This window comes from Gopherus evgoodei, chromosome 1 (assembly GCF_007399415.2).
Source record: "Gopherus evgoodei ecotype Sinaloan lineage chromosome 1, rGopEvg1_v1.p, whole genome shotgun sequence".
Classification (NCBI taxonomy): domain Eukaryota; kingdom Metazoa; phylum Chordata; order Testudines; family Testudinidae; genus Gopherus; species Gopherus evgoodei.
The window spans coordinates 343,555,912-343,582,315 of record NC_044322.1 but is presented as its reverse complement, the minus strand read 5'-3'; the positions used below and the strand labels follow the sequence as shown (position 1 = coordinate 343,582,315).

General features: G+C 41.3%; 1 protein-coding gene across 1 annotated transcript in view; it reads right to left on the bottom strand.

Annotated features, from left to right (window-relative positions):
- RSBN1L (round spermatid basic protein 1 like) overlaps positions 1 to 25,569 on the bottom strand; it is an 88,270-nt gene extending 62,701 nt beyond the window's left edge. Inside the window, 3 exon segments of the mRNA XM_030557317.1 lie at positions 5,900 to 6,016; positions 24,987 to 25,030; positions 25,032 to 25,569. Coding sequence (XP_030413177.1) covers positions 5,900 to 6,016; positions 24,987 to 25,030; positions 25,032 to 25,543 — 673 coding nt within the window. The 5' untranslated portion in view covers positions 25,544 to 25,569.
- Positions 25,570 to 26,404: the final 835 nt, after the last annotated feature.

Below are 26,404 nucleotides of genomic sequence, written 5' to 3'. Positions count from 1 at the left end.
TGATCCCTGAAGCTCCTGGGTCAGTTCTACACTGGTTTCAAAAAAGGTAACCTTCCTGCTCTGAAGTTTTCTTGCCACTGCTGGTCATTCGAGCTCTGCAGAACCATCTTCTCCACCAAATCCACACTAGATTTCCTGGTCCACAAATGACATAAAATGCTACGTAGATGATCCAGGAACTGGTCGTTCTTATTCCAACATCTTGGCATCCTCCAGTTCTTCTACCTTGTCCTGTGGCCACCACATTCTGCTGCTGCCATAGAATATTTTCCTGCTCCCACATCAGCTTGGTGGCATGACACACAAGTTCAACACAGAATTCATCTGGCTCCAAGTGCTGTAATACAACTGAAGCCAGCCTGTGCATATTCACAGTTGTCCCATAGAGGTACAGAGCAAATTGGGTCCAGGCTGATGACAAACACAAAATGGCATGAGCCTGCCACAAAGGAAGTATGGGGCGGAGTCAGTGGAAACATAAGTTTTGTTGTTTTCTAAATTTGTACCCACCTGACTTTCCACATTCATAGCAAAAACAATCTTAGGATGCACAATGCTAAGCAGCAAAGCAACAGATCATAGGAAATCCTTAGCGAACACCGCATACACTACATGCATATTATGTGTAACATCTTAGTTGAAACATTTTCTAATGAGATTACTCCAGTGCAGACATGTAAACCCATACAAAGGAAATAGCTTGCAATCTCAGATATTAGAGGAATCTATCATGGAGAATACTGATCATCATACTAGGAAAAATCTCAAATTTTAAAAAGATGTATTAAGATTAAGAGAAATCTAATTTCAATCCAGATAAAAGCAAAAAAGCAACAGACTACCCTCTAAAATAGATCATTTCTATCTCTGGCTGCTCCAATTCATATTTATATGATCACAGTTAAGAGTATATACAACAAACCCTCCCTCATCGGGGTGGGCCCAGAAATATGAAGCAAAGAGATGTGAAAATTCACTAATGTATTGAAATAGCTCTCTGTGGAGTTGTGCGGACCAAAGGACTCATTCAGAATTCCTAGAATAATCAATGAGCAAGATTGTCACATATACATATAATATGGTCTGGGAGGGTCCACGATGCCTGAATCTTTCATAACTCAATTCTATTTAAAATAACTGGAGAAAACTGTTTGCCCTCAGGAGTACTGTGGACACTACTAGTGTAGAGGTCGGTCCGGTTATTCTGGGAGACCTGGCTTATCCCTTTTTTCCACCAAAAAGTTTAGTAGTGATTGGATGTCCAATACAGTGAACGCCAGTGAAAATGAGATAGGATCTAAGGCTAAAACAGGGAAAGAAAAAGTTAAACAATTACTTGGACAAGTAAGATGTCTTCAAGTCACCAGGGCCTGATGAAATACATCCCAGAATACTCAAGGAGCTGACTGAGGAGATAGCAATTATCTTCAAGAAATCATGACAGATGGGACAGATTCCAGGAGACTGGAGAAGGGCAAATATAGAGCCAATCAATAAAAGGGGGAATCAGGACAATTGGGAAAGTATAGACCAGTCAGTTAACATCAGTACCCAAAAAGATAATGGGGCAAAAAAATGTAGCAATCGATTTGCAAACACCTAGGAGATAATAAGGTCAGCGTGGATGTCAAGAACAAATCATGTCAAACCAACCTAACAGCTTTCTTTGACAGGTTAAAAAGCCTTGTGGACAGGGGAAAAGCAGTAAATATGGTATATCTTGACTTTAGTAAGGCTTTTGATACTGTCTTGCATGACCGTCTCATAAACAAAGTAGGCAAATACAACCTAGATGGTGGCTGCATAACTGATTGGAAAACCATTGGGGTCCTGCAGAGATCGGTCCTAGATCCTGTTTTGTTCAACACCTTCATCAATGATTTAGATAATGGCAGAAAGACTACACTAATAAAGTTTGTGGATGATACCAAGCTGGGAGGGGTTGCAAGAGCTCTGGAAGATAGGATTAAAATGCAAAATGAAGAGGACAAACTGGAGAAATGATCTGAAGTAAATAGGATGAAATTCAATAAGGACAAATGCAAAGTACTCCACTTAGAAAGGAACAATCAGTTGCATACATGCAAAATGGAAAATGACTGCCTTGGAAGGAGTACTACAGAAAGGGATCTGAGGGTCATAGTGGATAACAAAGTAAATATGACTCAATAGTGTAACACCGTTGGGGAAAAAATAGCAGCAAACATCACGCTGGGATATATTAGCAGGAGTGCTGTAAGCAAGACAGGAGGAATAACTCTCCACTGTACTCCATGCTGTAGGCCTCAGCTGGAGTACTGTATCTAGTTCTGGCACCATATTTCAGGAAAGATGTGGACAAACTGGAGAAAGTAGAGAGGACAGCAACAAAATTATTAAAGGTCTACAAAACGTGACCTATGGGGGGGGAACTGTTATGTTCTCTCACCTCCTTCAAGTGCTTAAAAGGTTCTTACAAGGAGGGAGAAAAATTGTTCTCCTTAACCTCTGAGGCTGAGACAAGAAGCAGTGGGCTTAAATTGGACAAATGGAGGTTTAGGTTGGACATTAGGAAAAATTGCAGGGTCAGGGTAGTTAAACACCGGAATAAACTGCCTAAGGAGGTTGTGGAATCTCCATCACTGGAAGTTTTTAAGAGCACATTAGACAGTCATCTGTCAGGGATGGTCTGGATAATACTTAGACCTGCCCTGAGTGCCGAGGACTGGACGGAGAAGACCTCTCTATGATATTTCCATCCATAAGTATGCAAAATTGCAGCTACAAAGAAAGCTTGAGTTCACATTTCAATGAGGTGAACAGGAACAAGGTAGGGAAAGATTACAATTCTGCTTCTATTATTTGGCTAGAAATAGATCATTACAAGAATGAGTTATCAGGGAAGCAGCATATTAACATAGGAACATTAAAAATATAATTTGCATTTAATCTGTGCATACATACACACACACATACATGTGTTCAGTGAGAAAAGGCTCTTCTCTCTGCACTACAACTTTTAACATGGCTTGTCTACCTTCAGTTAAAACTATCTTCAACCACAGCAACTAACAGTTTTTGCCACTGCCTGAACCATAAAATGGCACATGGGATTCCTTCCAGCAGCTAGTTCAGTACTCTCTGCAGTGCTGACAGAACCCTTGCTACGCCCACTTGACCAGTCCTCCCTCCTTTCTCCCAATCCTCTGTATAGCAGGATCTCTCAGCTTGTACTGCTCCCCATGTTGCACAAAGAGCTGCACTAGCATGTCCATACCTGTTAAGTTCCTGCAGTTTTATGCAAATAACCCAATGCCCTAATCTGCATGCTTGGTGAATATGCATATCCTTAGATACATAAATGGCAGCATATTTCCTTAACACCAGATCTTAAGACTGACAAATCTGCAGCACAGAGGAACAAACTTTAGGAACTGCAACTCTCCCGGGTGGTTTTGGCATCTTACCAGAATTAACATCAAAGTAATTCTAGTGGGTCTACCTCGCTGCTTTTTGTCCTCTACCCTATGGAAGGTTTTGGTTCGGTTGCTAGCCTGGTGCTGCTTGCTTTGGATCAGGAGGCAGATCTGTCTACCTACTGTAATCAGCTGTGAGATACTCTGCTTGGGCATCTGGCTCCTACCTGGGTGTCTAGCTCTGGCTACACCTTGCAGGGGAGGCTCTAGATGCCTCTGCACACTGCTCCCTGATGGGGAGAGGGAAGGGGAGAATAGAAAGGAAGTAGCTTTTGGCTGCTATTCGGTTACTTCACAATCCTATGTGACCACATAACCAGGGTCTGGAAAAAATTCTTTTAAATCCTATAAAAACCTACCCACCAGATGCTCATTTTTAAGCTTACATCACTCAGATATTTACAGGACTATAACAAGTGAAAGTTTACTACTGGAAGTTAAACTTTAAACTTTAATTTTAATCCATTAGCGAAGAAGTTTATTCTATAAAAAGAAAATGATAATACTATAGTTTCTACTAGGCCTACTAGAGAATAATAAGTGTCTAGAAATTCTAGATGGATGGGAATATGTACAATCATTGGTAAACAACAAGAGGGGTAAAGCAAGCGTGCAGAATCCTGTTGCTGGATAGGCTGAAAAACGAATAGGTTATGTCTTATAAAAACAAAAAATTTCTTAAAGTGTACCAACACCTACAGTCAGATACAAAAGTGTAGCAGGCCGAATCAGTTAGATTGGGAATTATTAGCAATTTTGTCTTAACTTATAGAATTGCAAGCTTTTATTATGGGGAGCACATATAGCTTTTTGCCTGAGGAATAAATATGCTTAAAACACAGCATATACTGTGTAATTCACTCTTTATTTCATGACCTTTTGGTGTTTGGCATTCCTTCCCACCCCGGTTAAAGAAAGTCACAACCAATATGGAAAAAGCTGACCAAATTTTCCAAGAATGTGCCAACGCAAAACATGATTAAACAGCCTAATAGGTTTAGACATGAAAACAGGATTTAAAAATAGCTGCTACATGGCTACAAAAACTGAACCACACCATGTTTAACCACGTGGCTTCATAAAAAGAGCAGAACTTCATTAAGATCTGCAACCCTGCTAGAAAAGCATGATTAGAATTTCTTAATTATACTTTAAAAAAAAAAATCCCCCCCTTCCCTAGTGCCAAATCTAATCCTCAAAGGAGAACTATTTGTATACAATTACTGGATTTTGTCAGTTCCCTGAGTTACTAAGGAGCAAAAAAGGTTTTGCTGGCTGGCAGAGCATTCTTTTCTCACCTTTAGAACCTCACGACACTCTCCAAAAACAGCAATATCACAACAAAACTCTCAGCTAGGCTTTAATAAGCTAATTTCCATATAACCACAAATTTCATCTTAAAAAAATAACGATTCAATAATGGAGAAAGATATCAGAGGACTTCATTTATCAGGGCAGTCATACTGTTCATTTACAAGACTCAAGCACGGCAAGCTTCCCACTGACATTGCCCTCCGAGCATGCTTCATTCTGACATGGAAGAAATTAGGAACTTTTAGGAGTAACAGAGAAGTTTAGTCTCTATGGCCCATGCAGATCTCTGCTTATGTTGAATCTGCTAATTAGTGCACATCTGCTAATTAGTGAATTTGTCATGTTGGTGCTGGAACTGAGACCCACCAAACTCATCTTGTATAGGGATCACAAAACAGCCAATAAATGGGAGCAACTTTTAATCCCTACTGTGGTAAGCTGGCTTCATCTGATGATTTACCTGTAAAGGCTTTGTAGCTCACCAGCAATGCCCTGAGGTATCCAGTCCCCCTGCTCTAAAATGAACCGCTCCCATTAACCACAATACAAGACACTAAAAATGCAACAAATGTTAATACAGCATCTAAGATTATGTCTAAATATGATGGCTTTACACTTTAAAATCATTTCATTTCAAAAGTTACAATTAATTTCATGGTCATCAAAACAATTTAGAAAGAACCCACACACACACCATGGGTCATAAGCAGGCTTTGAACTCAGTCTTCAGATCACCATTAGAAATCTCTTCTACTTCATCAAAAATAACTGGAAGAAAACAGCCTTTCACCTCTATATGGAGCCCGCAGAGGGAGACAAATGTAATCCAATGTTAAGTGAGCCAATTATTTGTGAGACTGCATGACATGTTGCAAAGTATGATGTATGGGGCATTTAAACTATGATATCAGGGAGAAAACACTTTTTCATATTTAATAGCACATATGACCAAAGCAGATTTTCAGTTTTCAATTTGCAGCATTTACACTGCCTCGTTACAACCATCTGGAAAATGGGCTTTTCATTAAAATATGAGAAGTGCCACAAAAATTCAGCATTCACTGGAAATATACAATTATTTTAAACATTAACACATTACTGATGAACAGTGCTATTTTGTTTGAACCTACCTTTCTGCAATAATGTGACCTCACCATTCTCTTTCTTGATCTCATTCATTATTTTATGTTTCTTCTTTTCTTTCTGCTTCTCTTTGTCCCTCTCTTTAATTTTGTCTTTGATTTCATCTGAAAGGGAAACATTTTAAGACTGAGCAGGAACAGAAGAGTTTCACAGGAAATTGTCACACGCATGTTCCATACTACACAAAGCGTCTAATCAGTCTGGGGAGGGAGTGGGAAAAGGAAGAAATATTAAATCACAGGACTTGGCACTAAAACATTTACAGGTAATCTCATCTCTGTTGTACAATATTGAAAGTTTGTCTAGCTATGCTAAACGTCTGTTTTCTGGGTCTGTTGAACCAACTGTACACAACCTTTTATACACTGGTAATGTATCAGTGGTTAAAACAGTTTATGCATATCACCACAAGTCAGTACTTATAGGCTATGTTTTATATTTCATTGCAAGTAGATTGATTTCTTGAAGTTCACAGGTTCATTAATATTTTGTCTATTTCTTATCCTCCAAAGAATCCGGAAGAAAAATTGCAATTTGCATTTTTCATACAGACATGTCCACAACCAGCAACCCTGCACCAAACATCCTCTTAATATCCTAAAACTGAATACTCCACGTCGCAAATGAAACTTCAAAGGATACTTGTAAAAATAACTCAAATCTTTCATTTGTCACTACCCGCTGAGCGGTTTGAAACAAACACTCCAGCCAAATCCGGAGATCCAAGATCTTTACCTGGACTGCCCTGGCTGCAGTGTAGCATAAACAGCAATTAGATGTTAGTTTCAGATGGAAATGGAAGAGAAATATCATGCCAGCTAAGCCTCTCCTTTTGCAATATTCTATGGCACAACAAGAATTCTTTTTAAAATTTAAGTTGTCCCAAGCATTAGGGCTTCCATCACTTTTCCACAATCTAACAGTGCTTACATGGAAGATTGTCTCAATATTCAGTTTTAATTTTCCCTCCTTTAAATTCAGTCTAGGTTTATCACTATTTGCCATGGCTCTGGACCTCTAAAGACTGAGCCATATAATTAAGTTTTTGCACTTCATTACACGGAAAAGTAAGTACTGGATCCATAGGTGTATGCTCCTGAGGACTGGCCCTTTCAGCAGAGGCCAACTCTTGGGGCTAGCAATTTACGATCAGTAAATGCAATCTTTATTCCTGGAGGAATTCTGCATCCCTGTGCATGTGCAGGATTCTCCCCCGTCTCCACCCCACCTACAGCAGAAAATACATTCTGCCTAAGTGCTGCAGTTCTACCTTTTACCAGCCAGAGTCCGCTGTAGCACCAGAACCACCAGCAGCATGAACGCAGCTGACGGTTCTGGTGCCATAGTGGACTCTGGTTGGAAAAGTTGGAACTGCTGCATCTCTTGGGCAGAATGTATTTTCTGTGGGGGGGAAAAGATTCTGTGCTTGTGAACAGAACGCCCTAAGGAGAAGTTCATCACAGCATCCTGGTCGCAGAGCCAGGTTAGGACAGAAAGAGTGGGGCACACAGAGCTGGGGGGGGGTCAGAGACTGGGGCACAGGCTCAGGAGCTAGTGGGGTGACAGTGTGAGCCAGGGGTTGAATGGGAGTGGAGATGCAAGGCTACATAGGGTGGGGGAGGAGGAGGCTGCAGAGACCCCTGAGGATGGGGGTGGGGTTTGGGGACAGGGCAGATGTGCCTGATTGAATGGGAGAGGCTTGGGGTCAGCCAGGTTCTGTATGGGGGAGGCTCCCCAAAACCTGAATACCACCATCCCCCCAAGAAACTGTTCCATACTTCCCCAAACCCACAGCCAACAAACCTCCAAGTTCACTCCAAGCTCCTTCCCTCTACCTCGGCTCCTCTGCTACCCCTGACTCCCCCTAAACCTTTGCACGGTTTCTGATGAGTGCAGGAAATTCATTTAAATTACAATACAGAACTGTATTACACAAGTTCTGTATTAATATGCTTAGTAAGGAATCTATTTGTCAAAAAAAAATTATCAGAATTTTTTTTGGTCTGTATTGCTACAGACATACTTGCTGACAGTTATTTTGAAATAATTACCAAAATAATTGAAACTGGCATGATTATATTGTGTTATTTTGACAAATAAAATATGCAGAATTTAAAATATTGTGCGCACAGTTTTTTGGTGCAGAATTTCCCCATGAGAAAATCCTTTATGGATTCACAGTGACTGACACCATACCAGGCTTTTTAACTCCCTCAGCAAGGTCAGAGCTGAAGCTGCTGTCACCGCACTTGAGGAACCATGCATTTTAAAGCCAGAAGGTTTAGCCACTAATGCCTCCTCAACAGCATAGCAAGGAGGCAATTCTAGTAGTCCTTCTTGTCCTGAGGGTGAGGGTAATGCACATAGAGCAAGGAAAAAGGTCATTATTTTCCATTAATACTCTAGGATGTTCTGTGCCAAAAAATTAAAAGTTCTGCATCAAAATATTTTAAAATTCCACAAATTTTATTTGTGAAATAAATGTGGAGATTCCAGCCTTGCAGAGCATAGGCCACTGGCTGACACAGGTGGGAGATCACTGGGCAGCTCTGCCGGGACACTGAGTCAGCAGTGAGGCTGAACCAACCCTGACGCAGTGCAAGGACTGGGCTTGCCCCAGAAACACCCCAAGGCCCTGCCTCTCCGTGCCAGGTGCATCAGGTGTGGGCAGCAGGCTCAGCAAGACAGGACCCAAGAGTAGAGGGGATTAGCGTGGAGGAGGTCCTGGTGTGAGTTGAGAGGGTTCTGTGTGGGGAAAACTAGGTGTGAGCGGCTCAATCGGGGGGATCCAGGTGCGGGGGATGGAGGGATCTGGATGCACAGGGGCCTGTTGGGGAGAGGGTTCTCGGTGCAATGGTAATGGGACTCCGAGGGGGATCCAGGTGAAGGTGATTGGGGTTCAGTAAGAAATGTATCAGATTCCTGAGCCTAAAAAGAAAAAACCTATGCCTAATTAAAGAAGTCAGCAGCACTGGAAGTGATCTAGTCCAAGAAATCCAATTTCAAGGACCTGGCAAGGTCTTGATCCCACTTGCTATCACAGTTGTAAGGAAATGAGGTAGTCTGTGTGCAATGTCCCTTTTACAGATGCACTCTTCAAATGTTCAGAACCACAAAAGGTAGGGACAGGGGACATGAAAGCACCAGTCCAAGTCCTCTGGATATCAAGAATGGGTATGTGAAGAGGCCCCTTGAAGAAGTACCATATTTTAAAGTGGACTCACCTGGAACCTAGTTTTGGAGGTATTTTAGGCTGCAATTCCCATATTCACCATATTGAATTCACATGAAATTCAAAGGAATTTTGAGGAAGATGCCAAAACTGAGATATGGCCCCACAGTTCACAATATTATTTAAGTTGATTTAAAACTTTTTCAGAAAAAAATTCAAGCACTATAGTACTTATGGATGTTTTGATTAATAAATAGCTGTTCTACATAACTCCTTTACCAAGATAAGAGCCAATACACAGCAAATGATGTTTAAAAAAAATAAAAGTAGCATCATTAAATCTAAGATTATATTTAGTGGGTTCCCTTCTTTGCTTTTTTTTTTTTTTTTTAAACCCTTTTGAAAAACAGACCACTAGAGAACTGATGAGATTATATGGTTCCACTCAGAAAAAGAAAAACAGTAAAGGTTCTGGCTTAGTCTTCCAAATTATAAATAAAATATGAACTAACCATAAGAATCTTCTAGATATATTTCAACCACATGTTGATAGGTAATCTAAAAATATATTGGCATAAGTGGACTGAATTGTGGCTGAAAATCCAAGGCCAATAGCAGGAAACCCAAGACAGATGTTAGCCAACTTTATTCTGAATCACCTGGAAACCGGTGGAGAGACTGTTCAAGAAATCTTGAAGTAGCCACAGATGGGCATTCTACCCTGAAGCTCAGAGGCTTGACCTTTATGTTACATAGAAACTGTGTTCCACAAACACACGATTCATACTTTGTAAATGTATATGAAGTAAAGGTGCATGGGGCTGACAGCGGTCTGTATATAGATTGGTTTTATAGATGCAGACAACTATGTTACGAACCTTTTGGTGCAGATACATAACTTGACCTCTAATGTTAAAATAAACTCCTTTCAATCATCATTTATTAAGCACCACAGATATACACTATATACAGCATAATTTAGCAGCAGAGAGATGACAGTCTGAAAGGATTTAAAATGTAAAAATAGGACAAATAAAAACCTATACCCAATCTTCTTTTAAGCAGTTTCTTGAAGGTGGAGACTGAGGGGTTTGAAATGTTAGTGAAGTAATATTAAGCAAGATATTTACAAAAAGTAAGTTTGTTTTTGGTTTTAAAAGACATGCACCATACATTAAGGCTCAAAGTACGTATATCATGTCTAACACAACAGAATTACACCTTGCAAAGGACAAACACCCTTGTCCACAAAACCACCAAATCACCTCCTCCCCTCCCTGCTTGAGAAAAAAAACACTTGGACCATCTTTGAATATCAGTAAGTTTGTGATTCATTAAATCTGAAGAGGGAGCCATCTCCAGAGCCAAAAACCCAAAACCAGAAGTGTCCTGCCCCCACAAGTCACTCATGGCATTAACATCTGAAGATTTAGTTCAAGCACCTGTGCTAACCTCAGCTGATCACAAGGGGAAAGTTTCAGATTGCAAATAACCTAACTAGGGTGGATACAAATAAAACAAAAATCAATTTTAAAAAAAATCTGATTTTTTTGATAAAATGCTTTTTGAGGGAAAGGAACACCTACCTAAAGATAGTTTTAATTAAGATATCTTTGAGCTATAATCTATCTCATCATGGAATATGGATTATAAATTCTATACTATAAGACAATATATTCATGTAATGTTTAAGAAAAGTTTTGTAAATGAGTTACAATAGTTCATGGATTTAGAGACCTAATCTATGTGGTTTTACGGGCTTCTGTATAGATTAATATTTCTGTCTACCCAAGGGACTCAATGCTCAGTCTAGAAGATACCACCAGAGATGCTTAGTTTTGCAGTTCTCAAACTATGGATTTGTGTCTCAGAGAGAATACGCTTGTTAACAGCAAAAATGTTTTAAAATAAATAAATATATAAAGGTAAGAAATAACAGACCTCAACCCTATTGTCCTTCTGCAAATTTGTGTACACAGTCAATCCCTTACTTTTCTCTAACAGTAAGTAAAGTTTCAAAAAGTTCAATGAATAGAAGATTGTTGGGGGCGGAATAGACCTGGAGATGGAGAAGAAGTCTGGAGATAAAATGTGAGAAGGGAGGGACAGGCAGCAGAAACAAAAGTGAAACTGTTTGAGCAGCATATTCCAGGTCTTTGAGTGTAGCCTTCATTGATTTGAGATCTACCATACCATTCTCTCACTAGAAGGGAAAACCTATAATGGCTGCAGGCCGTAAAAGAGGACCTGTGGGTAAGACAGGCATGCATGCAAAATGCGAACAGTGCAACAAAGAAATGCAAGGCCTGGTTGCCCAAATGAAACATCATACAAGTGTTCCTTCTTAGGAGGAAGCTGCGTTGAAGATAATGAAAGGAACATGTCTGAACATGCAGGATCCTCAGATTGGTAAACTTTATTTCCTACTTCTTTCTAAGGACTGCCTGTCTTCCTTCTGGACTATCTTGAATTCTCATGTTTCAGCAAAAAATATAGTTGTTACTCTGTGGTACTATCATTTTAGACACAGTTGTGTTAAAAAAAATAGCTGAAATAAGCAGATCCTCCTTTTTACAATTTCACCTTTAAAGTAGTACTGTCAGTGAATATAAGGAGTAATACTAAATGAGGAGTATGGTAATAATAATTAAATAACTGCACTGACTTATTTTGTTTAGGAGAATCCGTCCTCAACATACAGCATTCTGAAGATCACCACCATTTTCTATAGTTTCAAAGTTATCTGCCAATGATAGTGTTTCAGTATCATGTATGTCACATAGCCACAGTATATCACCTGTAGAAAAAGAAGAAAAAAAATCTCCATCATCTAAACAACCATAGATAAATTTGGATAAGAACCAGCAGATTACAAAGAGAGGTATTGATGAAAAAAATGCCCGGTTTGCTTATGCAACAAACTCTCCTTTCCGTATGATTGAGAACCCACACTTCATTAAAATGGTTTAGTCATTAAGACCAGGCTACAGTCCACCCAACAGAGCAGATATCACAGGCAAATTGCTGGATAAAGTGTATGAAAGAAATTGAGCAGTGTGCAAGATGTCTAGAGGGTGAAATTGTTAACCTGAATCTTGATTGGTGGAGCAAGGTCCACAATTATCCTGTTGTATATGTTTGCCTGACAATAGAAGAGAATGTCTTCCTTACAGAAACAACTGATACATCAGAAAATGCACACACACCAGAATACTTACAAGAAGTAGCAGTAAAAGCTATAACAAACTGAAAATAAATTCAAATGTCTAGCACACAAACTTGGTCACAGACAATGCTGCAAATGTATCCAAGATAAGAAGAAATTTAGAAGAGAGTCCCAAACTAATGACATACAGTTGTAGTGCTCATTTGATGCACCTCCTAGCCAAAGACTTCAGTGGGACTTAGAGACTATTTTTGAACATTTCCAAAAAAAAGTAAAATATGCATCTCATATATGTCACAAAACCCTGGCTATAAAGGTTTCAGTTGTATTAGTTTGGAGGAGCTACATAATACACCACTTTTGAAGAATGAAGGCGTTTCAAATTCATGTTGATACAGGCTTCATGCTATATTTAACATTCTTTATTTTATATACTACTATCTAAACACTACACCTACCACTGAAATGCAATCAACTAAAACAAGAAATGATGACTGTTTTAACAGCATACTCTGCTGTTAGATCAACACAAAGAATCCCACTGCAAGGAAATCTTCGTTCTCACCCCCATCCCAAGATACAAACCAAGGAATATCTACTGAACTAACTCAGAATGAAATGAGAAATGCAGAGTCCCTCTCCAAATCAGACAGGCTTACTTTTATTTCAAGGGGTGGGGAGAGGGAAGGGAAGAGATAGGTGTGGGCTTTGTTTTGTTTTGGGGGGGGGGTTGTTTGTTTGTTTTTTTAAAGATAGGGAATGGGTAATTCTCATTTATACAATAAACAGCCCTTAGAATTTACTAATACTGGAAAATGCAGTAATTATCTACTAACCAGGTATCTTGCTGTTATCAACAATTTCTAATTTGCCTTCCAGCAACATGAAATCTGAGAGAAGGACAATCCTGTTCAGAATTATGAAATTTAGCCCAAGGCCTATTAGGGGCTTTCTATACATATAGTGTTTTAAAATGAATGATCATAAAACAAGTCAGATTATTCCCAGTCTTGGAAGAATAATACATGCAAAACAAATGGTAACCACCACATTTTGAATATAGGTTTCAGAGTAGCAGCCATATTAGTCTGTGTCCGCAAAAAGAACAGGAGTACTTGTGGCACCTTAGAGACTAACAAATTTATTTCAGCATAAGCTTTCGTGGGCTACAGCTCACCTCCTCGGAAGTGAACTGTAGCTTTACGAGAGCTGTAGCCCACAAAAGCTTATGCTGAAATAAATTTGTTAGTCTCTAAGGTGCCACAAGTACTCCTGTTCATTTTGAATATAGTATCCCTAAGCCTATGAAGATGCAAGAGAGGTTTAACCGGTCTGGTTTAGTACTGGAAGCAACAAGCTTTAGGACCTTGTAGAATGTCAAAGGCTGTAGCTGCTTTGCATTAGTTTTCCAGATAGTAACCCACAACAGTAGTCAATCACAGATTACATTCTAAGTGTTCTTCCTCTGCCTCCTCCCTTTGATTTAAAGAGAACTGCCATAAGGCAAAATATTTACCAAATTACTGTTAAAGGATAGTCAAATGTTACTAACACCGACTGTGCTACACTTAGGAAAATATTAAGAGTGTATGTAGAATACTGGTCTTAGTATTAAAATGAGGAGGGGCAGACTAGTACTTTTTAAAAGTGAAATCTCAAATATCCATTTGAAATCCACTTATTTGGTTATGTAGATACAGAGGAATGTTTAACAGTTTAAGAACACTACTTCATTGGTGTGACACCTGCATATATGAAGTGCAGGCAAACACACAAGAGCAGGCCTCCTAGACTTGTGTGCAAACAAAACACACAGCATTTTTGGAATACAGAAAGGGTTATTTTCTTCTTATTCAGAACAGCCAGAAAGATTTGGCTGGTGTCCCTTTAAGCAGGGAAGAACAAAATCCTGGAAGGATAGACCTTGGAATCCGAAACGTTATTCTAGAAATCTCCTTGCCAGTGGAGAGAAGGACATTTTCTGTCGTGAACGGCAAAGAAAGGCTTCCTTACATTTCTGTAAGTTTCTGAAAAATATATAAGGGTTTAGTCTTCATGGTTCCAAAGAAAGCCTTCTAGATATATACAAATACAGTTTTGGTTTTTTGAATATGAAGGAAACAGCCTGAAGAGAGGTATGAATTTACAAATTTAAGGCCCCAAACCGAGCCTGAGCACTAGGGAGTTCTGCCAGGGACTGGAAGAGGAGGAAAACAGGACATTGCATCAGCATGGCAAACAAGGCCACCAACTCCAGTTTTAGGGCTAAGGACTATGCCACTTGTATCTTAAATATGTGCAGAAGAACGATCAGGTATTCCGTACAGCAGCAATCAACCTCAACCCAAGTTTCTGCTGAACAATAGCATGCAGAGCTGGATTCTATTGTGCATCTCTATATATGCTCTCCATGTCCTGTCCCCTCACAAAATAAAACCTATAAGAATGTTCTGTGGGAACAAAATAGGAACAGGATTTGCCTTCAAGATAAGTATAAACTCCCTCAATTCTTCTCAGCAAGTGAAGCTTCTCTCAGTTTAAGTTTTATATTTCAAAACTAAACTTCTGTATGCCTGGAACTTCCAAGAGAATTCCACCATCACTACCACTGCCCTAGCACTTCATGTGCACTTAAATGTATCCTATTGATCACTACTGCTTAATCTAATGAGATACTCGATGACTTGCAAGGAAGTTGATCAGAAACTTCCAGAAGTTTATAATGATAGCTGGAATGGGAAAGTCTGAGGAAGTTCCTACTGTCTATGTTCTGAAAGTGAAATAAGTCTACCAATTCCTACTTCATTGAGGATAGAAAAGGGGAGTGAGTAAGTGTTCACATGAAGCATCATATAAAATATGAAGGAGATGAAAGCAAACCAAATAAAGGGAAAGGGTTAAATTTAAAAGAAAAAGTAGGAGCGGCATGCTCCCAATTCACTAAGTGTGAAAAAGATAAAAATATATTTTCCCAAAGTCACTGGGGAAGTCTGAATATCAAGCAGGATCCCCAGCAGATGAAAAGTGAAGTAATGCAACTCCAGCAATTTCCATTTTTCTGTTTCAGTTGGGGAAGCCCAGTAAAAAAAGTTAAGCCTACCAAAAATTCTGAGAGAGCTGGAACAGCAGAAGTAAGGAATGAACTACTGCAGCATGACCAAGGAAGTGCTGAGGAAGGACTCCACCTACCCTGCCGGGGACAACAGAAGCAAACAGTCTCTTTCCACTACAAAAACGAAAAAAACAGAGTTGGTTCTTGAATTAGGATCCATTAGAAGACACCAGGTAAATAGTTTCCTTATAACGTTTTGCCAATTTGTAGCAAAAAAGAAAGATTACCTCACTGGACTCCTGTAACAGTGATTTAGTACCTTTACTATGGTTCTGAACAGTAACCTTGCCTATCAAAAGTTATTACATTTCTCTTTTTAGAATTGTATCAGGTAATGTCATCCCTGTCATGCTTAATTAAGCCAACAGAGGGCTGCTAGAACCCTACACTTTCCCGAGCCCTTTTCCTCAGAGACTGATCAGAATATAACCCAGTCATTAAGAGGTGCACTACTAGAACTTTATGGAGAAAAAAAAGACTTCAGAACTTCGTAAGGCTCATCTTGAAAACCAAGAGGCCACCTAAAACTTGTCGGAGGTTCTCCCCTCCTGTAGGCTTAAAGAACCTTTAAACAAAAATCCAACCCCTCATAGAACGCACATGTAGTACGCATACTGCCAGAGGCCTTGTCACCCCACGTATTTTATAGTTCTGCTGCTGCTCCTTGGCTTTGCTCTGGCACAGAGATCTGTCCTAAGAGTAACCCATTTCCTTCATTTAGTAAACCTTAGCATTCTAGTGACCATTGGATGTGCTCTCTCTCCTCATGGCAAAACTCAGTCCAAGGACCTGTTTACAGGACCACGTGAAAGCAGGAGGGACTACAACTGCCTCACACCTTGCAATGAGTCTGAATCATAAAAAGACAACATGGGCAAACACCAGAACAACAGATTTGAGGGTGTAGGTAGGAGGCAAAGAGAGAGGATATCTTATCTAGGGGACCCTGACTCTGGAGTGTGCATAATTAACCAGACAAGTCACTTCAGCAGTGACCAACTGCAGCATGGGATAGCCGTAGAAAAACTAACTGAATTGAACTTCTTATATCGGAATGGCAATGCATCCACATGGAGCTTACACCAATTGAATTTCGACAAAAAACTGAGTTAAGTCAATTCTGAAGTGGCTTAATAATTTAGTTAGCAAGATGAGCAGCCAGAAGCTCATGTGTGTGTGGACACAAGGCAGATTGTACTGGAAAAAGTGTGATTTCCTTGTGTGCACAGGTCTCAAAGAAAGGAACAGTGCCCATCTACCTCCTTCCTCCACCTCCTTGTCCTCACTTTGTCTCCCCCCTCAAGGGATACAGAAACAGGGATTCCCCTTCCTATGACATTAGGAGATCTGTTGAAGGAGAGGGAGAGGCAGCGGCCTATTGCAAGGTAAAGAAATCTTTTTCTTTTCTGTGGATTTAAGAACCATCCCCCACACACTAGGTTCAGCAGCTAACACCCTCTCTCTCTCTCCCTCACACACACACGTAGCTGTTCCCTTAAGGTATGTCTACACTTCAATGAAAAACCGCAGCTGGCCCATATCAGCTCACTCGGGCTGTGGCACTGTTCCATCGCAGTGTAGATTTCTGGGCTCAGGCTAGAGCCCAAGCTCTAGGACCCTGCAATGTGGGAGGGTCCCAGAGCTCAGGCTGCAGCTTGAGTCCAGAAGTCTTGCAGATGACACAAAGCTGGGAGGTATTGCCGATACAAAGAAGGACAAGGATATCATACAGGAAGATCTGGACGACCTTGTAAACTGGATTAATAGTAATAGGATGAAATTTAATAGTGAAAAGTACAAGGTCATGCACTTAGGGATTAACAACAAGAATTTTTGTTATAAGCTGGGGACTCATGAGTTGGAAGTAACAGTGGAGGAGAAGCACCTAGGAGTATTGGTTGACCACAGGACGACTATGAGCCACTAACGTGATACAGCCATAAAAAAAGCTAACACGGCTCTAGAATGCATCCGGCGAGTATTTCCAGGAGAACTAAAGAGGTGTTAGTACCATTATACAAGGCACTGGTGAGACCTCATCTGGAATACTGTGTGCAGTCCTGGTCTCCCATGTTTAAGAAGGATGACTGCTCTCTATAAATATATCAGAGGGATAAATACCAGGGAGGGAAAGGAATTATTTAAGCTCAGTACAAATGTGGACACAAGAACTAATATAAACCGGTCATCGGGAAGTCTAGACTTGAAATTAGAAGGTTTCTAACCACCAGAGGAGTGAAGTTCTGGAACAGCCTTCCAAGGGGAGTAGTGGGTGCAAAAGACATATCTGGCTTCAAGACTAAGCTTGATAGGTTTATGGAGGGGATAGTATGATGGGACAGCCTAATTTTCACAATTAATTGATCTTTGACTATTAGCGGTAAATATGCCCAATGACCTGTGATGAGATGTGTTAGATGGGGTGGGATCTAAGTTCCTGGGTGTCTAGCTGATGAGTCTTACCCACATGTTCAGGGTTTAGCTGATCATCATATTTGGGGTCAGGAAGGAATTTTCGTCCAGGGCAGATCAGCAGAGGCCCTAGGGTTTTTTTGCCTTCCTCTGCAGCATGGGGCACTTGCTGGAGAATTCTCTGCACCCTGAAGTCTTTAAACCATGATTTTAGGACTTCAATAGCGCAGACATAGGTTTGGAGTTTATTACAGGAGTGGGTGGGTGAGATTCTGTAGCCTGCCATGTGCAGGAGGTCATACTAGACGATCATAATGGTCTCTTCTGACCTTAAAGTCTATGAGTCTACACTGCAATGAAACAACCCTGCAGCCCCAGTCAGCTGATATGAGCCAGCTGCAGGTTTTTCTTTGAAGTTTAGACATGCCCTCTGTGCCACTCCCTACCCCACTCCCATGACCCTTTTATCTGCTGACCAGTCTTTTATGGAAACACGAGAAGATGTAAACCAATCTGTGTATTAGAGTGCCCTTCAGATGCTTCCTTACTTATGGTGGGTCAAAATTAGCTTTCAATCAATCAATCAATCATTTAAAACCACCATTCATAAATTATCTATATATCTCATATTTGAGAGAAGGTACCAGAGGGCCTCTAATGTTAACTTCCCCAAAAAACAAACTGTGCATTTCAAATTTTCAAAGTTAGTATTTGTATTACATCAGCATAAGCCGTAAATGCTAGGTCTTCAAGCTATGGTGTTAATCATCATCAGATAATTTGCAGAGGTAGTCAGGGTCATCAGTTTGATCTACCTGGTGCATTTGCCAGCATACTAACAGGACACTAGTACTCGCACACAGCAAAAAGTTTTGTGATTGCCCTACAAAAGCAAAGCAATCAGGTATAGGAAGGAAAAGTGTCTTATGCATGTCACCTGCTATTTTTGAAGAGTTCAGATACCATTTTCTAAGGTTAAAAGAACTTTAAAAAAAAAAAAAAAAAAGACAAATGTACTCCCGCTTTTATTCATCCCATTAATAACCTACCAAATAGCTTAGTGTAACATAATATGGTCAGTGCTAGTAGAACAGAAGACCAGGACTTATTATAAATTCTCATTTTATAGTCCCTTACTTTGCTGCCTCTAATCGCCCCAATTTTATGCAACGGTCTTGAACAAACTAATATGCAATTTAACAGTTCATTCAATATGTGGATCTCAAAAAAAATCAATTAAGCCTCATATCTCAAGGTGATGAGGAAATATTCCCATTTCAAGAATGAGGAAACTAACAGAGATTAAAAGATTTGCCCAAGATAACAGAGTCCCTTGTATATCTGGACACAGAAACTAAATCTCCCAATTCCCAGACCTGTGATTTAGACACATCACATTCCATCTCCTTAAAATACATTATTTTGCTGCATATTCACATTGTCAGTCTTGTTATTACTGACCCAAGACTTTTTAATCACGACGTCTGTGTTTGGAAATTGATAGGCTTACAGGGTAACACACACTCAACTTTATATAATGCATTATATATATAGCTTAAATATGTAAATCGTTTTAAAATGTTTAACAGCTATAATCAGTATGGGTATGCTACAGGCCCCAGCTGCCTTAAAAAACAAAGAACATAAGAAGAATATAAGAAAGATATCCAAATTATAAAACCATATTACACCACTTACTGTCACCTTGTGATCTGCTCTTCCTACCTCCTAAGGATGAAATGGAGGGAGTGTGAAGAGAAATTAAATTAAGAACTAATGTATGTCACTTGCACAGTAAGCAAACATTTCATATAATAGATTATTAAAAAAAAGGCACTGATAGCAGCCAGGGTCACAGGAAAACAGAGAGCAATAGAAAGTTGTGTATTAGAGAAGACAACATTCAGAAGAAAAGGTAGGCTGCTTTTCTCAACTGTAGAAGGAATCTACTGTAAATCTGAATAAAGCTACAGAAAAATGCATGTCTCTTCTGAAGGTAACCTTTTATGTTACAGGTCTCAATTTTTTATAAAATGAAAGACAGTTGCATTATTTTGACATCTTGTTTTATGTTTGATAGCATGGCATTCTGCTGCAGAATCCTGTGCTCTTTAGCTACTACACGATTTTCTGAATGAGAATCATGTCATGCTTGGCCATGGAATTTAATAATCTAAATTTTATCTCTATACCTGTGTTGTACTGCTTTAGGATGATAAGTTTTCAATTTTGTTCAGAAGAAACTGAGGATGGTCTTTCTATGCTTTTACACAGCAACAGATTACTTAGCACAGGGTGCACAATATAACTGTAATCCTGGGAGAATTCTGCACCAAAAAAAAATCAAAAATTCTGTGCACATTATTTTCGAGTTCTGCAAAACTGTGCATATTTTATTTATCAAAATAACACTACATAATCATGCCAGTTTCAATTATTTTGGTAGTTAATTTCAATATACTTGTCAGCAACTATGTCTATAACAAAAAAAAGCAACAAAAATTCCCCCAGAGTAAAGACATAAACCCCTTTGACAATCCAGTTTCTGTTCCTCTACCCCCTCTCCTTCCCTCTCACGAGCTCAGCTGCTGGGCCTCCCCAGTGCAGACATCTGCAACCCATCCCCCACAGAGCCCAGCTGGGGGGCACCTTCCAGAGCCCAGGAATCCAGAGGGAAAAACAGCCTGGGTCTCGGGCTTGTACAGTTCCCTCCATGACACCTCCTTCCTTCAGAGTCTGCTGGGAACTGCAACTTCTCAGAATCTCGAACTCTTCCTGCCCCTTCCCCCAGGCTGTATCTTTTATTTGCCAACTGGGAAGCTGGACTCTGCCAGGTCCAATGGCCCCTAGTGGCAGCCAGCAGCTCTGCAGCACCAATTCTGTAAGGGAAAAGGAAATTCTGCACACAACATGAATTCTGCACAAATTCTGCATTGCGCAGTGGCACAGACTTCCCCCCAGGAGTATGTACGCACGCACGCAGACTGTGTGGAATCTAAGCTCTTTAAAAAAAAAAAGTTGCTCACTCTCATGGCTGCAGAGAACCTCCCAAAAAATGAACAGAGTTTAAATCGAAGTTATGATGTTCAAATGTCAACATTAAAGACAATCATGGTGATGGCACTGCCAAGTCAAAGTTAATCAATCATTCTGGTGGTCAGAACAGGTTAGGAGGGAGAAAAGCTTTCCAGGAGCAGAAACTAGGAGCTGCTGCAGAAAAGAAAATACAGAAATAAGAGTTTAGATACTACATAAATACATTATAGTCCCCTTGATCTCTGTGTGAATTGCCTACTATCATTAGTGTCATTGTGGAAAGAGGGAAGTGTGCCATTTTGAATTTATACCTGGGCGCTCAGACCATAATTAAACATGGGATCTGTCCCTCTCATCCAAATGAGCTTCACATCCTTGATCTACAAGATTTAATTTCTTTGCATTACTCAGAAAGAGAAGGTTCCTCAGTAATGAGCTCACTTACCAAAGGAGGATATCCAGTAAGTAAACAAAAATCAACAGCCCTAACTGATTAAAGATCTAAGTACAATCATTTGAAACAGTAGGAGAAAACCCCACTTCCTTTCTCCCCTCCAAATCATTATTCTCTAGCCATTATACAACAAATTAGGACTATGGAGATGCCACTGCAAATCATTCTCCTTTTCTGTTGGCAAAGACAACTCTTCTTGACAATTGCAACAAGGTGAAGTTTCTTCACATGTTCCTAAACTCATGCAATTATAAAAAGATTGGAAGACTTGCTTCTGAAATGTATTTGAGACATTTAGATTGTTAGCATTACACTAAATTACATTAATAATATTTTTATAAAAACAAAGCCCAAGTACTCTATTTGTTTCTCAGCCAACTGCTATTTCTTATTTCAGCAACACAACAGTGGAAAGCAGAGTTCAGTACCATTAACAAAAAGACTAGCCGATACACATACCTGTTTAAAAAGTGCTGGAAATGGAATGAAACTAAGATATCTTCTATTTCCCTGCCAGTTCAGTATTATTCCCTATGGTACATTTACTAGTCAGTGCTTTTTCCAACCTAATTTTAAGCATCTAAAAACAGGACCATCACAATGTGTCTCGGAAGACTGTTTGCACAGCCTACTATGTATGTCAAGACTTAATTATATACAGCAGTGGTACTCAACCAGGGGTACGCGTACCGTTGAGAGTACACAGAGGTCTTCTAGGGGGTACATCAACTCACCTAGGTATTTGCCTAGTTTTATAACAGGCTACATAAAAAGCATTAACCAAGTCAGTACAAACTAAAATTTCATACAATGGCTTATTATACTGCTCTATATACACCATACACTGAAATGCAAGTACGATATTTATATTCCAATTGATTTTATAATTATATACTAAAAATGAGACTGTAACCATTTTTAAATAATAGAGTGTTGTGATATTTTTATATCTGATTTTATAAGCATGTAGTTTTTAAGTGAGATGAAACCTGGGGTACACAAGACAAATCAGACTCCTGAAAGGGTACAGTAGTCTGGAAATGTTGGGAATCACTGGTATACAGGTAACATTTTCCCCTTTTTAAATTTTGTTTCATGATTCCTAGTTATACTATCAATTTGCTATGACACCCAGAAAACTCAAGACTTAGAAAGCATGGTAGACATCCTACCAGGAGGAGTTAATCCCCATCCCTAAAACAATGAGGACATGAAGAATATATCCCTACCACTATATCATCCCGCCTCAGTCTCTTCTGGGATCTCCTCTCCCTTGAATAATTCCAGGACATACCTCTGCTAATTCCCATAGCTTTCCTCAAGCAAATGTGAAATTTATTGTTTCAATACTGCCCACCCTGTTCTGAATACCAACAATGAAAAAGTGACCGACCTTGTAAATTTCCATGATGCTACTCATCAATTTCCCAGCAGTAAAAGCAGGGGGACTGTCTGGCTGCAGACTCAGGACGATGATACTGCTTCAGCTTATATTAAGTTTACATTTAGAAAGTTATAATTACAGCCAAAACAGCAAGATAAAAAAAAACACAAAGTGCTATCGAAAAACTGATGCAGTGTGGCCCTCGTTTGCTTTGAAAAGTTTTACCCATTAGGGTGCATGGATTTTTCAAGCAGTAACTGAAAGGTTAGGACAAATATTCACAAGGCTTTATAGTTAAAATCTCAAGTACTTTTGCCTGTCCATATACTATCTGTTTGTAATTTCCCAGAGAAAAGCCTGTTGTTGTAGCACCTCTAATAAACAGCCAACCAGTATTTTCAAGGGGGCCCAGCTTCATGTGACACAATCCTATTTATCATGCAGTATCTTTTAAAGACTTAGAGACATTTTATCTAGTTTTGTAACATTGTTTCCACAGATGTATTTATATGTTTGTGACACATTGAGGCAATATAACACTCTGAATGAACAGAGATTTTTTCCCAAAACTTTGTAGCAAACATACTGCTGGGTAGCTCTTAGTACCCATTTTCCTAGCAGGCAGGCAGACTTCCATTCCTATTTGACATATATATGGAGAATTACCTTTTAACAAAAAAAAAAAAAAAAAAAAAAAAGTATTTCTGGTGAAACTTGTGGAAGTATTTTTGGTGAAACTTTCATAATTAGTCTTAAGTATTTTACTTGTTCAACTATTGTGTCTCTGGCTTGTCAATTTAAATACCAGAAATGTGTAGTGTTTAAGACCTCAATCCCACAAAGACCTATGCACATGTTTAACTTTAAGCTTGTGAATAATATACACAACCATTCACAACGCTAAGTATGTCCTTAAAGTCTTTAAAGGATCAAGGTCTAATATTAATGAATAAAAATATGAATAGAAAGAGTCTAATTATTAAAAGAAGCGATAAGTTTTAACTAAGATGGCCACTAGCCTAAGATAGCCCTAAGCATCAGGAATTGTTCTAAGCTCTTCTCATCATACATGGGAAGAGGGGCTTGTAGACCCTAAAAGTGTGCGATGATTTTGGTCAAATATAAAAAGCCAATACATTATCTACCACTCCTCCAGAGGAAAGTTCAAGGTTTCTGTAGTTATGTTCAGCCACTTAAGTCAGCCCAAAACACCTTCCGTTTCTTCTGAGCCCTCCTAAGTACTTCTCAGAAGTTTTACCCTGATGATCCTCTGGAAACGATTCTGAAGAGGCACTCAGATGGGGTGTTAAATGGCCACCTCTCTAGAGTCTAGAAGCATGTTGTTCTCTACCACTGCATGGCACAACCCATAAAAAATAATAGCCTGAAAAAAAAAATACACCAAGGTCTCATATCTGTTACAGGAAAGCGTTTGCAGCTTACACCTTCTCGGAATATTCATTATTTCCACAGCAATGGCAAGAAGAGTTTCATTTGATGAACTGAATCAGACCACTAGCCATTCTTATTTCCCTAATAGGTATGAAAACCTAAGGCCTCTGGCAGCTTCCAGCTGACGCCATCGCTAATTCCACACCCCCTTTTTTGACAGGATCCGCCAGATCGAGCTGTTGCTGCCGCTTTCTCTACGAAACCTACACAACAGCAACTCTCTCTCCCAACGAGCACTCCAAGCCCAGGTAGCCCTGGCCTCTTCCGTTGTCGGGGGTGGACGCGGGCATACTCCTTTAGAAACACCCTTAACAAGCCAACGTATTTACTGGGGGGAGGAGGAGGAAGAGAGGCAGCCATTCCGATCAAAGAGTAACTCAACATTACAACCATTTCCTGCTCCCGGCCAGCAGCTTCAGGGAGACCCAAAGTCCTGTACCCGGGAAACCCCCACCTGCCAGCCACGCCCCCCCCCCCCCGCGGTGCTGCCCTCTTCCTGTCCCCTCCAGGCCCTGCCACATCCCCCCTTTGGTGTCAAGTATCAGAGGGTAGCCGTGTTAGTCTGGATCTGTAAAAGCAGCAAAGAATCCTGTGGCACCTTATAGACTAACAGACGTTTTGGAGCATGAGCTTTCGTGGGTGAATACCCACTTCCTCAGATGCATGCACGTATTCACCCACGAAAGCTCATGCTCCAAACCGTCTGTTAGTCTATAAGGTGCCACAGGATTCTTTGCTGCTCTCCCCCCTTTGATGGCTCCCCCAGCCCCTCCCATCAGCTCCTCAGTCACCCTCCATGAAACCGGCGGTTTCGCAGGTGTCCCGGCCCGGGGGGGATTGAGGGGTCAGTCACCCTGCGCCGCTGAGCGCAGCCCCGGGCACTTACCTTTCTGCAAGAGCAGCGTCACCTCGCCGTTCTCCTCCCGGCAGGCCGCACTCAGGCCGCCCTCCCGCCGCCAGGGCCCCGTGCTTCCTCTTCTCCTTGTCCCGCTTCTCCTTGGGCCGCTTGGCTTTGCTGCTGCCGCCGCCGCCGCCACCCCCGCCGGCGGCCGGGTCCAGGCGATGCCTGTGGTGGCGGTGCTGGTGGGGAGGGGGCCGGCAGCAACAGCTTGCCGTTGCACTTGAGAGGGGGAAAGCGAAGCCTCCTCCGCCCCCCGGTGGGCCGGCAGGGAGCGCCGCGAAGCCCCAGGCGGTGGGGCCGCCGTAGCCCGACGCTGGTGGTGGCGGCGGCGGGCTGCTGCTGCCTATTATCCCGCCACCACCGCCCCCTTCGCCGTTGACGCGCTTAGGGCCCTTCAGGCCCTTCTCGTCAGCTCCCTTCAGCCTCTTGGCGGCCGGCTGGGGCCCCCGGGAGGCCTTGGCGGCCAGAGGCGGCCTGGCGCCGAACGCCTCTTGCTCCGGCGGCGGCACCGCGCCGCGAACGGGACTAGGAGACTCCGCCATTTTGGGCTCCTGCTTCTATTTACTCTTCGCTCGGATCAACCGATAGCACCGGGAGGGGCGGGGAGCAGGGCCGCGGCGCCATGGTCTCGCCCAATGGGAGGGGGAGTTGCCGGAGAGACAAGGCGCCCAGCCAATCGCAGGGGAGAGGGGCGAGTGCTGAGGGGGCTAGGGAAGGCGGGCTCGGCTGAGTGCGCAGTTGGTGGGTGAGGGGTGGTAGGGCTGCTGTCATGGGCAGCTCAGCTGCTCGGGGGGCGGAGACTCTTGAAGCGGGAGTAGGCAGGAAGGGGAGCCTGAGGGGCAGGCAGGGCTCGGGCGGCGGATGGGCCATGCCTGTCACTTTAGCACGCGGGGACCCTGGGCTGCAGCACAGCGCCTCCTCCCTGAGGCAGGGCCGGGGCCCCTAGAGCACCGAGACGCCGGCCTTGGGTGCAACCAGAGTGTACGCAAACGGTGCGGCAGCGTCCCAGACCTACCCGGGCTGGGTCACTCAAGTATAGAGAAAATAAGACTTGCTGTAACTCTGCATTTTAAAATAAACTAACAATCTACCTAGTATCTCAGATCTTTGCAGAGTGCTACCTCTAAGAGCTGGCTTGAGGGCCAAAGATGGAAACTATGTCCTGTGATCACGGTGCTAGGCCTTGTGTCCACACACAAAACGTGCACCAGTTTAAAGGTGTGGGTTTCTTTTAAACCAATTCGTGTGAAATGGAGCAAGCTTGTTAGCAGACCATCTTACTTCAGTTACAGATCTGCTAAATCTCCTACATTAGCAAGGAGATGCCTGTTTTTAGCTGCTCTTTGAACCATTCTTGCCCACAGCTTAGATCTGACTTGGCGAGCTGAAGATTTATTTTAATT